Source organism: Gossypium raimondii, chromosome 1 (genome assembly GCF_025698545.1).
Source record: "Gossypium raimondii isolate GPD5lz chromosome 1, ASM2569854v1, whole genome shotgun sequence".
Lineage (NCBI taxonomy): Eukaryota > Viridiplantae > Streptophyta > Magnoliopsida > Malvales > Malvaceae > Gossypium > Gossypium raimondii.
This window is the reverse complement of record NC_068565.1, coordinates 810,972-828,541: the sequence shown is the minus strand read 5'-3', so window position 1 is coordinate 828,541 and position 17,570 is coordinate 810,972. Positions and strand designations below refer to the sequence as shown.

The 17,570-nt window shown below is 29.7% G+C and overlaps 2 protein-coding genes across 3 annotated transcripts; both read right to left on the bottom strand.

The window, feature by feature from the left end:
* Nucleotides 1-3,402: 3,402 nt before the first annotated feature.
* LOC105773665 (metacaspase-3) lies at nucleotides 3,403-7,243 on the bottom strand. Its single transcript, XM_012595742.2, has 6 exons — nucleotides 7,048-7,243; nucleotides 6,450-6,703; nucleotides 5,241-5,571; nucleotides 4,918-5,035; nucleotides 4,216-4,365; nucleotides 3,403-3,693 (listed from the first exon to the last, which is right to left on the bottom strand). Exons 1-6 carry the CDS (start codon nucleotides 7,179-7,181, stop codon nucleotides 3,634-3,636), a joined length of 1,047 nt encoding a protein of 348 aa, XP_012451196.1. The 5' UTR covers nucleotides 7,182-7,243; the 3' UTR covers nucleotides 3,403-3,633.
* A 1,958-nt stretch (nucleotides 7,244-9,201) lies between these two features.
* On the bottom strand, nucleotides 9,202-16,911 carry LOC105773659 (metacaspase-1). Of its 2 annotated transcripts, none has more exons than XM_052629015.1 (5): nucleotides 16,440-16,911; nucleotides 15,160-15,493; nucleotides 14,331-14,442; nucleotides 14,036-14,224; nucleotides 9,202-9,381 (listed from the first exon to the last, which is right to left on the bottom strand). In XM_052629015.1, the coding sequence occupies exons 1-5, from the start codon at nucleotides 16,873-16,875 to the stop codon at nucleotides 9,322-9,324; spliced, it is 1,131 nt and encodes a 376-aa protein (XP_052484975.1). In that variant the 5' UTR covers nucleotides 16,876-16,911; the 3' UTR covers nucleotides 9,202-9,321. The 2 variants fall into 2 exon arrangements, with proteins under 2 accessions (XP_052484975.1, XP_012451184.1); XM_012595730.2 differs by lacking the exon at nucleotides 9,202-9,381 and adding an exon at nucleotides 13,033-13,277 and having other exon boundaries at nucleotides 16,440-16,910.
* Between the last annotated feature and the right edge of the window lie 659 nt (nucleotides 16,912-17,570).

Below are 17,570 nucleotides of genomic sequence, written 5' to 3'. Positions count from 1 at the left end.
AAGAAATTTAGGTATCAAAATTAAAAAATAAATATAATTTAAGGCTAAATCATAATTTAAACTTAAACGAGGAAAATGAAAGTTATCGTTTAAACCTAAAAGATATTTATTTGATATAATGATAGTGAGCCATTAACTTGACGAGCAAATTTAAATATCGTAATATATATGTTCATTATTGATATTTAAAAAATAAAAACTAAATAAATAAAACGCATAAAGGTTTCTTATTTAAAAAACTTTATATTAAACAATAATCTTAGCTTGATTGATGTCGGTATTGTTACCAATGCAAGAGAACGTGGGTTCGAGTGCACTAAAATGTATGGACTAAGAGTTGAGAAGTGATTATGAATATTTAGGCACCAGATCAAATATAATAGCTTAAAAAAGAATCAATTTGGTAAGAATAAAAACATAGCATAAATTCTATTTTTTTCTTACGACATTGCAAAAAATAATAAAGATGGTGACTTTATTGTAATTTAAAATTAAATATGAATATATTGGGCACCAATGAAGAGTAGCCATTAGCTTTACCTTTGGTGTTTTTTGCTTTGTCCCCAAGAAAGGAAAGGGACAAAAGTGGTATTTACAAAAAAATTATTATTATTATTATTATTATTATTGTTTTAAAAAAAATCATTCCTTTGTCGGAAAGCGAGTAGACTTTTGGGTTCGACCCAACTAATTCGGCCCATTCATATATTACGTCCAATTGGGTTATGACAAGTGTCATTAAAAATTATAAATTTAAATTCTATAATGATTAGAAATAGAATACTTTCTATATTTTAAAAACAATTTTTTTATTTAAAAATTGACCAAATCTATCTATTTTGATATTTTAAAAGCTACTTAAATATTATTTGTTTTTTTAAATATCTTTGCTCACATGCTAGATGTCCATATAATTATTATTAAGGATAATGTATTTAATTCTTAAATTTCATAGTTTTTTATCCTTTAATTTTTTTAATTGATCCTCAAATTTAGATTAAATCTTAAGTTTCAACATTGTCTAGGGGCCAAAATTGAAATTTGACCATTGAAATAAATGGGCAGACCAATTAACAAACAGTTGGTGGGCCGTGGGCGTGCTCGAGATTGGGTGTTGGTATTGAGATAGATGAGACTGTAAAGAGATATCAAGTGGAGAAGCTTGTTAGGGAGTTAATAGGAGGAAAAACAAAAGCCATTGAATGGAAGAAGAAAGCAAGGAAAGCTGCCGCTCCCGACGGTTCTTTTGTGAACTTGGATAAACCGTTAACCCAAGTTCTTTGCACTCCTGCTGTTTGACATTATTCCCGAGAGAAAAAACCAGATTGCAATTTTCTCACTGCAAAATTAAATTTTTTTATTTTAAGATATATGTTTGAGATGTTGTCTCTAAATTTCGCACCGATATCTCCCTTAAAAATACAAGGTAACTTACCATTTAATCCAGCACTTGTTGGTACTATAAAATTGTTGTTTGTTATGCTCTTTGTTCTGTTCTGCGTTATAATTGTTGAACATCTTTTAAGCTTTTGGGTGTGTAGTTTAGTGATAGGTAACTTTTATTTGTCTTAGATTATATTTTAGTTATTTATGTTTAAAATTTTATGTTTTAGTCACTTACGTTAGTGTTCTGTTACGAAGTAGTCACTCTGACGTTAACTCCATTACCTCTCTAACGATAATCTTAACTTGGATGTCCAACTGGGATGAAAATAAATTTTTAATTTTCTTTTATGAAATTAGAATACAAAACTATACCCTAAAACTTAATTTTCTCCTGACTAAAAAGAAGCAATAGCTAGTTCATGGGATTATTGAAATGTTCTCTTTTCCTTCTTTGACGTCTTCATAACATGACAAATATGCCCAACCCTGTTTTAAAATTATAGATAAGCTCTTGGCTAAAGAAATTTTGATTAAAAATCAAAGTGGGTAGCATATGGTAATTGGACAAAAGAATAAATCCCAAAAATCTTAAATTTTTTATAGAGAAATCAAAGGGATGTAACTCGCAGAATGATGGGTGCCAAAAGAGTTAAGCAAAGATGGGGAAGCAAAAAGAGGAGAGGGGGAATAGCTATAGCCACAAGCGGCGCATGTGTTTGGCATGCGAGGAAAAGGTGGTCGGGTTGGAGGTGATAGTGTCGTAAGTGGTGGTTGTTGATGGCATTTTTGGATAACACACTAAACTTTGGATCTTTTGGGGGTACTTTTTAATGTTTTCCTCTTTTGTGAAGAAAATATCAAAAAGGAAGATATACAAGAACAGATGGATGCAAAGGAAGAAAATATCAAGGTTTTTAATTTAGGGCTGTCATTAAATAGTATACTATTTCAGAGTAAAACTACTTATTCGATAAAAGAGACAAACGGATGCAAATAAAATATACTTGGACCCTCCATTGAATTCATCCTTTGTTTTTTCATATTGAATAAAAAAATTTCAATCGATTGATGAAACACTAAATTTGATTTTTATTGTTTCGATTCAACAAAGATGATAATAGTATTTTCAGTAAAAATAGAAAAGAAAACTAAAAGAAAAACGAGACGAAAAGTCTTTCTTTTCCAATTCAATGTGTAATTAATTTAAAATTTTCAATTAATTAAATTTGTTTAATTAAAAACCTATTCTCATCCCAACTGGACATCCAAGTTGGCATTTAAAACCCATTTAGACTGCCACATAAGATTGTCGTTAGGGAGGTAACGGAACTTAATGGCAGAGTGACAACTTTGTAACAAAACACTAACATAAGTGACTAAAACGTAACATTTCAAACATAAGTGACTAAAATGTAATCTGAGGCAAACAAAAGTAACTATTTTTGTAGTTTACCGTTGGTGATATAATTAAAATTGAGTTCGATATTATTTAAAAAAATTCTCAATTTTAATAATTGTTATGGTTTTATAATTAGTACAAGTATCATATAAATTAAAAATACAAGGTAAACTATATTAGTATTCACTCAACTATGTGTTTTTTGTCACCGAAAAGTTATAAAATGGTTATTCAACTATTAATAAATTTCTTTTTTGTTCACCTAACTATGAAAAGTTACAAAGTTATCACTCAACTATTCAAATTTGCCTTTTGGTCACCCAACTATTTTAGATTTTAAGTGTTTCTATTTTTACGTTAGCCCGGTAATAAAAAAGACAAAATTAAATAGTTGTGTGACTAAAAAAAAAAGAAAAATAGTTAGATGACTACTAATGTAATTTATCCAATATATATTAATAATTACTTTCCATCGTACCAAACACTCTTCGCTTTTAAGATAAGCAAACCATCAATATCTTAAAATAAATTAAAATTTATATAATATAAATTATTAAGGTGCATAACTTTATAAATAACATAAATTTTTACTATGAGTAAATATGAACACACTAAAATGTATATAACTAAAATTATTTTTTATTGAAATGAGGGTATCTATCATTGATAATAGTGATTAATCTTCTCATCACAAATGCTCTTCGAAGAGATAAGCAACTGATTATGAAATATACATTCTCATGAGCAGGGATTAACATATTGTAAACACAAGTATTGCACGAATATAGAACGGATACGGAAATCTCCGAGTATAACGGGACGCAATTCATTATGAGCAACAAAAAATACTAGAGCACAACTGGCTTAGAGTAGATATCAAATTTATCTGATGAAGTTAATTGTGGCTCCTGCAAATCAAGAACAAACCGGCTTAGGAAAGATGGTGATAGGTTCAAAGAGTGGGAGCGTGACTCGAACAAACGTATTCAGTAGTAAAAATGAGTTGTCGAATAGATTCAAATTTGGGTTTAGGTATAAATTATTTTTTAGAATCGAATTGAGGCTTGACTTGACTTATAGATAGATTTACAAATTGTTTATCATCAATTTCACATTTAAGAAGAAAACAAAAAAAAACCTTATTTGTGTATCCGGGATCATCTTTTAATTATGTTGTTTTTTAAAATTACTATCACGTATTTAATACGTATTTTCTCATGGTAAAATCAGATTAGTTGGATAGGGAATTGGTCAGGGTATCGGTTCGAAATAAAGGTTGAACTAGTTAACCCCCAAATAGGAAAGTCGGACCGTTTTTTTAATAATTTATTCAATTGAACCTATCAAACAGGTCAAACAAGTTAGACCAAAAATAGATAGTCTAACCGATTCCGCCACCAATTTAGTTTTGAAAACCTTGGTTTAGATACCTGTGATGCTCCATGAGCTTTGCTAACATCACCAATCGTGTAACGCATCGCATTAAGCAAATGCCCATAAGTCAACCTCCGTTCATTTTGAATCGCTTGTACGAAGCTATATGTCATCGCGCCGGTTCTCACATTGGTTCCTGTGAAAGCCTACAACATAACAATTCAAACAACACACTAAAGCTAATGATATTTTCACTCAAATGCTTTAAAGACCAAATGATGCAGATATTGAGATTCGAATATGATCGTCTAAAATAGTTGCAAAATCAAAGCTCAATTTTAAATTCGAAGACTCTTTGAAATAAGAGTGTAATCAAACTAAGTCGAGTTCAAGCTATAAAAAAAAACTCCAATATCTTGAAACTTGGTTGAAACTCAATTGAAATTTTACTTTTAAAGCTTGAGCCTAATTCGAGATAAAATATCGAACTCCTCGAGCTCTTCAGTAAGTTTCAATCAAGCTCATTTACCTAGTAAAAAATGGAATCGTTAATTTGTGATGAGTTTGAGTTGGAAATTTTTTTTATGATATTAATTAAAAATACAAAAAAAATCAACTCAATTCCAACTCAACTCAATTCAAGCATTAACAATACTTGAATTCAACCTACTCATTATCCCAATCCGTTCAAACTTAACTCGATAATGATTCAACCAAATTCAAAATTTTTCGAACCCAACTCGAAAGATTTTACTCACAGTGGTATCAGCAGAGGTTTGATGATCATCACAAGCACTAAAACAAAAGGCTAATCCTCCACTTGTACGCTTGTTAAATAAGGGATTTCTTTGATCTTCCCACGCATAACGCCCTTCCCTACATAATACCAAAAACTCAAATATAAACCCAATATACGTTGCTCAGATTGTTCACTTTTTTAGAAAATTATTTGTATACCCAAACATGAATACGAGGAGATGATCCTCCAAAAATCTTCCAAAAACCGTATGGGACACATATCCGTTCGGTCTAGTCCGGGTAATATAGTGTATAAATTTTACGAATGAACTAACTAACTAACTTGTTCATCCTGCAAACGAAAGGGAGATCGAGGACTGTTCCACTGTAGCAGGCATCGATGATCGCGTGCAGTGTGGTTCCTCGAGTCAACGGTTTTACGATGGTGTCGTTGATTTCGTCGTCGATTATGTTCCCTTCGGTTTCGTGATCAAGAGGGCACAATGCTTCATCAAATCCGTCGACTTCGTCATGGTTGTAATCTTTTTGTCGAGTGCCGTGACCAGAGAAATGGAACACCAACGAGTCCCCCGGTTGGCATCCATAGACCAGCCATTTCAAAGCCTTTCGGATATTCTGTTTTGTCGGGATCTTTGAAGGCTCCCTTTCATTTTCTACATATGCAAAAGTGTCGGATATGAAAATGTATTCGGCACAAGCATGAGAAAGTTTGGAACTCGACTCCAAATTCGAGTGAAGTTCAATATAGTTTTAGATTTAAAAGTCGGGTTTAAGAGCCAGCTGCTCGAACAGGTTTGTTTTCCACGACAATATTTGTGCTTGTGCTTCTGCTCGATTTCAAAATAATATATACCATGAGCTATTCAACTCAAGTATTAAAATACTCAAATTTAACTTGCTCAATAGCTTAAGCTACCAAAACTCGACTCAAAAACCAAATAGCTTGTTAGCATATGTGTTTAGTTTACTTCCCTATTTACTCTTTGGTAGCTTATATATGCCTACGAACTAGATTCCATGTTGAGTTAGTCTATTCTAGAAGTGTTCATGGGTCGAACCTAAATATGATATTAATACACTTTATACTTGTTCAAACTTGACTTGATCTGAAATATAGGCTTAAAATTTTACCCAAACCTGCTCATATTTATAAATAGTTAATCAAAGCCCATTTTAAGCCCGTCCATTTTATTTTTAAAAAATAAAATATTTTAAATATATTACTTTTATTTATTAAAATTTTAATATTCTCGTTATAAAATATTATAAACCTAAAAAAAGGGGTTGGGTCGAGCTTGGGCCTTGAATGGTCAAACTTGAGCTCGACCCATATTTTAAATGGGCCTATTTTTTTTGTGCAAGTTCATCTTTCTGGTTTAATGTTTTTGTTTAAACCCTCTTAAATTCTGAATAGGTCTTCGAGCTTAAGCGAATAGCTCGGCCCATAAACAAGTGTCTATTACAATCACCCGTTAAGTAAAAAAAATCTGAAATTAGATTTAAATCTTAACATTTAAAAACCCGAGATTACCTGTGAGCATTAAAATGGAATCATTGGGAAATCCTAATGTCTCCACAAGAAGGTACTTCATACTCTTGACATCATTGATACTTCCTTTGAGTTTATAACTCTTTCCATGGTAATTCACACCACAAAGAAGTGCTCGTTTTCTCCCGTAAATCGGAACTGGAGATAAGGATGGTCGCGGTTGTGGATATTGTGGATGTTGCGGACTTGGGCCGTTCCCGTATGGGTTTTCATGCATTCTCGGCAGCCCATTATACCTATCATAACAAAAATAAATAAATAAATAAACTACATTAGTACTCACTCAACTATCATTCAATTGTGAAAAGTTACAAATTGGTCATTTAATTATTCAATTTGTCTTTTTTGGTCACCGGCTGGCAATGTAAAAATGAAAACACCTAAAAATCCAAGATAATTGGATGACAAAAATAAATAAAATTAAATAATTGAGTGACCAATTTATAACTTTTTATAGTTGGGTGACTACTCGTATAATTTACCAGAAGAAAAACCTTAGGCAATGCCAATAACCAAACTGAAACACGGATCTTAATTCCGGTTGGTAGTAATAATAAAAACTGTAGTGCTTGAAAAGAACCTGGTTCGGCCTGGTCGAGCATTGATTGGGACAAGGTTGGTAAGGGTGTGGCACTGGGAACAACGAACGACTCGTGCCTCGGGTGAAACCAACATGTTACTCCCACAACCGCTGCATCGTTCTCTTCGTGCCATCGATTCGAACAGCCGTTAAATAACCCCGATGATACCGAAGAACCGAAACTGTGTGAAAAGAAGTTGTGGGGAGTAGCCTAGATTTATACCCTTATTGTTCAATCATTGTAGACAATAATTGAATCCGCAAGTATAATTGGTGGAGAACCAGATTCGTTGTGGCAAAGTAACTTAATTGCTATCCATAAAACATAGGATCTAAAGGGCGGTTGCTATTTTTTGAAAATTATTTATATTTATCTCTCCCAATTACCAATTCAGTTAAGAAAAAAACTAATATAGTCTTGCCGATTAAGCCTTAACTCGAATGGCATCAGGTATTATTATCAGTGCATGAGGACATTGGTTCGAGTACACTGAAACACATTATCCTCCTATTTAAGGATTTGAGGCATTGTATAAAAAAAAGAACAGATATTATAAGAACCGGTCGCATTTTATTATTATTATTTATATCTATATTTATTTATCCCATGATTGAGTTGGCGTTACGGGTTAACTGGATATCAACTTAGTTGAGAAAAACTAAATTATATTACCCCTTCTATTAAATGATTACTGATTTTCTAAGACTTAGATTTAAACACTTTCCTGTGTTGGTATCACCATTAACCGGGTCACCAATTCAGTTATAAAATTACACAAATCCTCCACCTGAATTCATTATTAAATAATTTTTAAAAGAAAATATTATATTCACACTGCGGGTGTGATAAAATCTAATGTTATTTATACTTATTATATAAAACTTTTGATTGAGTTAGTGTCACGGATTGACTAAGTACTAACTCAGTTGAGAGAAGATTAATATGTTCTTTCTATTAAATGATTACTAATATTATCGTGATGATATTTTATTTTTATATTTTTATATAATTTTGAATAAAAATTAAAAACATATTTAATAGATTTATAAATAAGATGTTGACTACTTTACCAGTAATTATCGTTGAATAATTTTGGTTCTAAAAAATAAAATATTCTTATTTAATTTATTTTAAACAATAAATTCAAAAGTGCAAACTTTTGGATCATTATCGGGAATTAGATTCTGCGTTGATTTCAAACAATAGAGGTCAAATCACGACCTTTTTAACATTATAGGTAAAAACACTTCTTTAGTCCTTCTAATATTTCAATATTAAACAAGTTAGTTTTTTTTTTAAACCGAAGCCATTTTATCCTTTTTAATTTTGAAAGCAAGAAACTAAAATAACTAATCACAACAACTAATATTTTTCATCAATCATACATAATCTTAATTGATATAATAATAAATTAAGTCATCAATATTTACATATTTTGTCAATTTGATCTTAATTCTAAAAATATTCTAAAATTTTATAAATTTTAAAACATTAAAATATATAGAATTTTGGCATCTCAATATATTTTTCTTTTTAAATTTTGGGATCTGTTTTTTTGTACTTTAGGTTATCTCTTTCTCACTATATGTTGTATTGGTGTAATTTATCGTGTCAATTTTGTGTAAATATTGAGGGTTAGATTTTTTTTTAAATCAAAACTAAATTAATACGATGTATAAATATTGATGGTTAAAGTTATTATGTCAATTTTAAAACTTGACATTGTTAGTCAACTGGTAACTTTGAAAAGATAAATTTGAGCAGTTGGGTGATCTTCTTGTAACTTTTCATAGTTGGGTGACTAGAAACAAAAATTTATTAATTGTTGAGTGACTACTAATGTATTTTATCCTTTATATTTATACAATTTTCAATAAATTAAGTTGTGTTACATAAATCATTTTTAAAGTCGTAAACAACAAATCGAGTAATGAAAGATGCTAATGAACTTAGTTCTTTATATAGGAAATGAATAATAACATGTTAATGATGTTCCTTTTATTAAAAAATGGGTAAATTAGTCCCTGTATGTTAGATCAAAAAGTAAATTAGTCCATTCTATTAAAAATTACATCCATTATCATGTATGCATCATGCTGACGTACAGTGACTAATTTTTGGCAATAAAAATACGTAAAAATTTTAACAAAAAATTGGGATCCAAATCCTATTAGCGTATATATATATAACCTCTTTGTATACAGTGTACAAAGTTTTCCTCCAAGAGCACCCTGTTGCTTCAATGGCGGATCCAATATAAATATAAAATACAATTAAAGTTTAAATTTCCTCTCGTAAACTGGAAACTCTTCAGAAGCTGAAAGCAGAGGCTTCTGTATACATTCAAAAGAAAACAAAGTGTCAAAGTCAGGTTTCTTAACTTAAATTTAGACTTATTTGATTCTTTTTAATAATATAAGGACTAAATCGAATCATTTAATAGTAGAGAGTTTAATTCGATTTGATTCCAACCCGCAAAGTACATTCACCCTTATTATATTATTGCTATTGTTCAAAAAAGGTTAAATTATGCTATTAGCCCATTTACTATACATAAATTGTGGATATAATCTCTATACTTTGATTTGAACATTTTAGTCACTGTATTTTTGAATTTCAAAATTTTATTCTCAATCAAACGGTAGTCGTTAAATTCATGAAATTCTACTATTTTCAAAATTTTATATCATAAATATATGATCACATGTACTAAATCTACAATTTTACGCATGATACAAGACTAATAGCTAACAAATTTAATCACTCTTGTTTGAGCTCATGATTGAAAATTTTAAAATTCGAAAAGTATAAAAATTAAAATCAGCCAATTTAACCGGGTTAATAGTTGAACCTAAATTTCGAAATCTAAAAACTATAAAAACTAAATTCTAAAATTTCAAAAATACAGGGACTTATGACATATTTAAAAAAAATACTCACCTGTGAGCACTAAAATATTTCGCTCTAGAAATCCGTACGTTTGAGTCAATAAAGTTTTCATGTTCATCACATCGTTAATGGTACCTTTAAGCTTATACTTCCATTTCTTGTAACTCACGCCACAAAGCACCGCTCGTTTCTTCGCCGGCAGTTGGTTGCCGGAGTGGTCCAAAGCACAAAGCTTGGACGGCGGCGAGGATGATGACCCCGATGCATCCGAAAGTCAGTAATTTCTCCATAGATTTGCCTATCGACGGCGGACTTATCTTCCCCTGCTCTCGGGAAGTCGCCGGCGACGGTTTCTTTATAATTGGATTGACCCCGCCGCATTGTGAGCAAGTAAATTTCTCGGCATAGGCCTGCGCCGTTAGCTTTTGATGGCAACGGATGCACACGATTTTGATTATCATTTCATCGGACGATTTCTTTATAATTGGATTGACCTCGCCGCATTGTGAGCAAGTAATTTTCTGGGCATAGGCCTGCGCCGTTAGCTTTTGATGGCAACGGATGCACACGATTTTGATTATCATTTCATCGGACGATTTCTTTATAATTGGATTGAGCTCGCCGCATTGTGGGCAAGTAATTTTCTCGGCATAGGCCGGCGCCGTTAGCTTTTGATGGCAACGGATGCACACGATTTTGATTATCATTTCATCGGATAAAAGGTTATATTTTTCTTGAAGTTATAATGGAACATTTCAACTCATCTTATATTATTATATGAGCAGATGTTAAGTTTTAGCCTCAATCCCTCTATTCTTCCAACTTTTAAAATTTAATCCTTTTACTTAATTTAAAATTAAAAATCTAACTAATTTCACAATTTATACATGTTAAATTCGCAAACGATGGCAATTACAATACATTTAGACCTAATTTAGAATAAATACATATATTGGAACTTAAACCAAAATAAAATCCAGATTAAAATCCATGTAACATAATCACACAGGGTCTCATTCGTAAATTTTATATTTTTATTATAAATAACCTCTTAATTCGTAATTTATATCAAAGTCTAGTCATGAATTTCGTCTTTCTACTTTATAAAAACTAAAAGGTCAATCTTCCTACTTTAATTTATCAAAATTTGATCCTTGTAATTTACAAAACCGAGAAATTAACCCAATTCTTGGTAAACACCTGAATTTAAACTGCTATTTTTGCTACTTTGTTGCATGCAATTTGCTAAACTATCGATATTTACTAACTTATTGCATATAAACATTTTTTTAATGTAATTGCATATATATTATTGATTTATTGGACTAACTTTTAGATTTTGTAAAGCACAAAAGCCAAATTCTAATAAACGAAAATAGAAGGACTAACTTCTTAATTTTCATAAAATAAATGGACGGAATTAATAATTAGACCGGTAGTTTAACTTGTAATCTACTTGGATTGTGAAAAAGAAAAACACGTAACAAATATATTTATAATATTTACAAATAATGTTTGAATAAAATAATTAAAATTTATTTTAGGTCCTCCATATTTTGATTAATTTACATGTCGTTCTATTATTCACCGATATATCAAATATTTTTCGTTTTAATAATTTTCGATTAAGTTAATACCTAACACCAACTCAATTAAAATTTTAATATAAATATTATTTAAATAAAGTAAAATTTTCCACCAAACTTTTTATTCTTTATTAATAGAATAAAGAGTAAGAATCAGATGCATTTTCTTTTGAAAATAAGTTATTTTCAAATTCTATTCACATTTCCTTTTCTTCTTCTTCTTCTTTTTTTCATTTTTCTAGTAAAGTATATTTTTTTATATTTTTAACAAAAAATTCCATTTTTTAAGTTAATCCAACTTCAATTTTCATTCTAAATTCTTATTTCTTTTCACAACTTAAATTTTTATAGTCATTTTAAATATTCAATTTTAACAATATACAAAGTTTAAGATATATATATATATATATATATATATATATATTTAACCAAATAGTTTTTTTTTCGAAAATTTAGTTCAATTGCGAAAGTATCTGAAAGTTTTTAATTGATAAAATACTTAAAACTACTCATAACTAATCTCAACTCTCAAATAGGAGGATAAATGTGCTTCAGCACGCTCAAACCCATACCCTTCTGCATAGGTAACAAATCAACGTCAAACGAATTAAGACTCAATCGACATATTTAACCAAATAATTAGATACTAGTTTTTTACTGACGGTTGAGAAAATTCTAGTAATTATCTAATTAACAAAAAATTATATGATTATAAAAAATCTAATGTAAGAACATTTTAGATTGTGCTAAGTATATTTCTTTTTCCTCTCACTTGAAGACCGTCCATCAAGAATATTCTTAATTTCTACGGGAAAAAATCAATCTAATAAGTTAAAAACTATATTTATTTTATACCATTTGAATTTTTATTTAATATTTAGGATATAAAAATAAATATATATTCAAAGTAGTAAAAATAATTTAAATATATTTTAAAAATATATTTTTATTAAAATTTTTAAATTTTATTAAGTAATATAAAAAATCATGACCATTTTTGAAAATAAATAAAAGAATCCAAGACTTGGATTTAATATGAAAAGAATAAAAGAAAAAACTACGTCGAACCGAATTACTATGAATAATTCGAAAAAAAACCCGATCCAACCTAACTCGAGTCGAGAGGGAGTTTTATAAGAAGAAACTTTGAAATATATAAAAAAATTAATCAATAAAAGATAAATATACCTTACTTCAAAATTATGGTCCACGTATGTATAGGCAACCGAATATTGTTGTTTTTGTTATTTCATTTGACTTCCCATTGCCGACACAAATGATACAACAATTTGTTATTTCAAATACTTCATCATTATGCCACGTGGAATAAAAGTTACGTAAATATATATTTATAAAAATTTTGGTAAAAAATATTTTTCTAAAATAATTGGAAATCGTGCTTTTTTATTTAAATATATTCATGTTTTAAATTTTTATAAATTTATATAAAATGGATAATGTAATTTTTGGTCCCCTAAACTTGACATTAAATCTATTTTGGTCATTGAATTTGAATTTTGTCAAATTGATTGGACTGAGATTTACCAGCCTAAATCAATTGAATTAGACACTGCTTGAAACTAGTAAAAATCAAAAGTTGGGACAGAAATCAATAGTTGAAGATGTTGAACCAGTTTTCCTCCAACAGCACCTTGTTACTTCAATGGCGGATCCAATATAAATATAAAATACAATTAAAGTTTAAATTTCCTCTCATAAACTGGAAACTCTTCAGAAGCTGAAAGCAGAGGCTTCTGTATACATTCAAAAGAAAACAAAGTGTCAAAGTCAGGTTTCTTAACTTAAATTTAGACTTATTCGATTCTTTTTAATAATAAAAGGACTAAATCAAATCATTTAATAGTAGAGAGTTTAATTCGATTTGATTCCAACCCGCAAAGTACATTCACCCTTATTATATTATTGCTATTGTTCAAAAAAGGTTAAATTATGCTATTAGCCCATTTACTATACATAAATTGTGGATATGATCTCTGTACTTTGATTTGAACATTTTTAGTCACGGTATTTTTTGAATTCCAAAATTTTATTCTCAATCAAACGGTGGTCGTTAAATTCATGAAATTCTACTATTTTCAAAATCTTATATCACAAATATATGATCACATGTACTAAATCTACAATTTTACGCATGATACAAGACTAATAGCTAACAAATTTAACCGCCATGTTTGAGTTCATGATTGAAAATTTTAAAATTGAAAAGTATAAAATTAAAATCAGCCAATTTAAAAAGTATAACGACTAAAATTGGACAAATTAAAGTATGAAAACTAAATCCACAATTTATGCATAATACAGGAATAATAACACAATTTGACCTTAAAAAACTAGTAAACAATAATTCGGGTCAAATCAAATCAATCCAAATTCATAAATAGTTTATCCAGAAACTCTTGATCATAAGTTTATGCACAAGTGATTGTATTATACATATATGTATATTTATATATATATATATATATATATATATATATATATATATGAATACCTGACTGAGATTGGGACCAAACAATTTGCTTAATATTCTTGAACCACCAAAGCATCCTTGTTGGTTGGCATCTTCAATTCTCGTCTCAATTTGGTCAAGTAGGTCTCCATATGTTATATCTGGGTTGCCTCTCACAACATCTAGTAAAATATATGTCATTGCTCCATTCATTGTATTTGGATTTAAAGCCTACATATGTGTATATATATTGTTATTAGAAAAAAAGATGATCACAACTCGAGACCTAAAGTCAATAAGAGATGAGAAACCAAAGATAAGTTGAGGAATTTCTTACAGATGTATCCGCAGCAGCTTGATTATCTTCGCAAGCACTTATAGAATACGCTATGCCACCACTTGTTTTTTTTCTCACGCCTGATGGAGGACGATTATCAATCCATTTTCCCCTGATAAAATCTAGATTAGGATGAATATGTATGGGATGTAAGTAGGCTTTGTTTTAAATTTTGAAATAAATATGAAAACCTGATTTAGTCAATCTGATTCGATCAACCTAATTTAATCACAAAAGGTGAACAACTTGAACTCATCTAACGTGAATATGAAATTACACGAAACGGAAAGTGAATTGAACTCGAACAATTCAAACATGAAATCACCCGAAAATAAGATAACCCACACCTAAAATAGGCAAAACTTGAAATGATCTAAAAGCCTTTAATGAACAAGCCAAATCGAAAATGACTCAAATTTGAAGTATTCAAGACCCCAAATAATGTTAAACTTAAAAAAAAAAAGACCTTAAATAATATTGATTAAGTCTTGGCTCAGTCGGTATTGTTATTGTTGCAATAAGCTAGAAGATTTGGGTTCGAACCTGCTTAAGCAGGCAATTTGAGTTTACAAGTAGTTTAAACATTGTATAAAATAACTCAAGTAATTTGAACCCAAAATGACGCAACTAAAAAGAGAATCATGACTCAAACCCAAATGACTGGAACTCAAAATAACTTGAACCGAAATAATCCTAACCTAATCACTAACTCAGTATTAATTTGAATTGAACTAATCCAATATTTATTCTATGGATAAGTATAGTTATAAGACAAACTTTCATAAAACTAGATTATAATACATGTATGATGTGAGTGTCTTATACTTACTTGTCTCTAATTTCATAGACATGCTCTAGATCAAGAATGGTTCCGCTATGGCAAGCATCAACAATGGCGTGAAGCGTAACACCTTCCGATAATGGCTTAACAATGGTGGCGTAAATGTCATTGTCGACAATCATTCCTTCTCTAAGGAAATCAACAGGGCAAATGGTTTCGTCGAACCCATCAAGTTCATCTTGGTTGAAATCAGGTTGTCGTAACCCGTGACCGGAGTAATAGAAAACCAATGAATCTCCCTTCTGACAACCGTTCACCAGCCATTTCAAGCAGTTCTCGATGTTAGCCTTCGTTGGAATCAGTCGAGTGTCTGATTCTTCCTCTGTGGGTTGAATTAGATTTTGTTTTTTGTTATTAGGGCTAAGAAAAAAAACAAAAATAAAAACCGAAAATTGACTCGATTAAATGGGGAACTAGTACCAACTACCAACCTATTGAATTAGTTAAAAAATTGATTAAATAGATTTTATTTTTATTTTTAATGATTTTTTAATCGAATCAGTTGAACTAACAAGCGGTGGCCAAACAGTACTATATGTTTGGTTTAAAAAACAATAGTTACCAAATCGAATCTTATTTTTATTTAATTTATAATTAGTTTTAAAATATTTCATTATGTGAAAAATATATCGTATTTAAAGCAAAGAAAATAATGTAAAAAGTATATAAAATATTTTTAAAATTATATAAGAATTATTGATGATTTTATTTACTTATAATTTCTTTTAGAAATATTAATGAAATACATTTTAATTTTCAAAAGTTATAAAACAAAATCATTTTGTTAAAATTAGTACAAAATTTAAAACCTAAAATTACGTTAACGACACCAATGACTAGCATTATCATTTTAGATCTATTATTAACATTATGAAATAGAGGATCAAATCATAATTAAACCAAAATTAATTTGATTTTAAAAAGTTAATATATGTCATAAGTCTTTGTATTTTTAAAATTTAAAATTCAGTCCTTATACTTTCATTTTAAGAATTTAGTCTATTTACTTTTCGATTTTAAAATTTAAATTCAATCTGTTAACACGGTTGGATTTTTATTATTAAATTTGTTAGTATGACAATTTAAAATAAAAATACTCACTTTGTAGCTATATAATTTAAAATGGCATTGTAATGAACTTAATTTTAACAAAAAAATTAACCGTGTTAACAGTTGAACCTAAATTTTGAAATCTAAAAAATATAAAAACTAAATTCTAAATTTTCAAAAATACAGGGACTTATGACATATTTAAAAAAAATACTCACCTGTGAGCACTAAAATATTTCGCTCTAGAAATCCGTACGTTTGAGTCAATAAAGTTTTCATGTTCATCACATCGTTAATGGTCCCTTTAAGCTTATGCTTCCATTTCTTGTAACTCACGCCACAAAGCACCGCTCGTTTCTTCGCCGGCAGTTGGTTGCCGGAGTGGTCCAAAGCGCAAAGCTTGGACGGCGGCGAGGATGATGACCCCGATGAACCCGAAAGTCTCTGGGTGTTACCGAGCAGTAATTTCCTCAGTTTCTCCATAGATTTGCCTATCAACGGCGGAATTATCTTCCCCTGCTCTCGGGAAGTCGCCGGCGACGGTTTCTTTATAATTGGATTGAGCTCGCCGCATTGTGGGCAAGTAATTTTCTCGGCATAGGCCGGCGCCGTTAGCTTTTGCCGGCAACGGAGGCACACGATTTTGATTGCCATTTCATCGGATAAAAGGTTATATTTTTCTTGAAGTTCTAATGCAACATTTCAACTCATCTTATATTATTATATGAGCAGATGTTAAGTTTTAGCCTCAATCCCTGTACTCTTCCAACTTTTAAAATTTAATCCTTTTACTTAATTTAAAAATTAAAAATCTATTTAATATCACAATTTATACATGTTAAATTCGACTACGATTAAAATCAATCGGCATAATTCGCAAACGATGGCAATTAGACCTAATTTAGAATAAATACATATATTGGAACTTAAACCAAAATAAAATCCAGATTAAAATCCATGTAACATAATCACACATAGTGAAATTTGAACTTGAAATTGCATATATATTATTGAATTATTGGACTAATTTTAGATTTTGTAAAGCACAAAAGCCAAATTCTAATAAACGAAAATAGAAGGACTAACTTCTTAATTTTCATAAAATAAATGGACGGAATTAATAATTAGACCGGTAGTTTAACTTGTAATCTACTTGGATTGTGAAAAGAAAAACACGTAACAAATATATTTATAATATTTACAAATAATGTTTGAATAAAATAATTAAAATTTATTTTAGGTCCTCCATATTTTGATTAATTTACATGTCGTTCTATTATTCACCGATATATCAAATATTTTTCGTTTTAATAATTTTCGATTAAGTTAATACCTAACACCAACTCAAT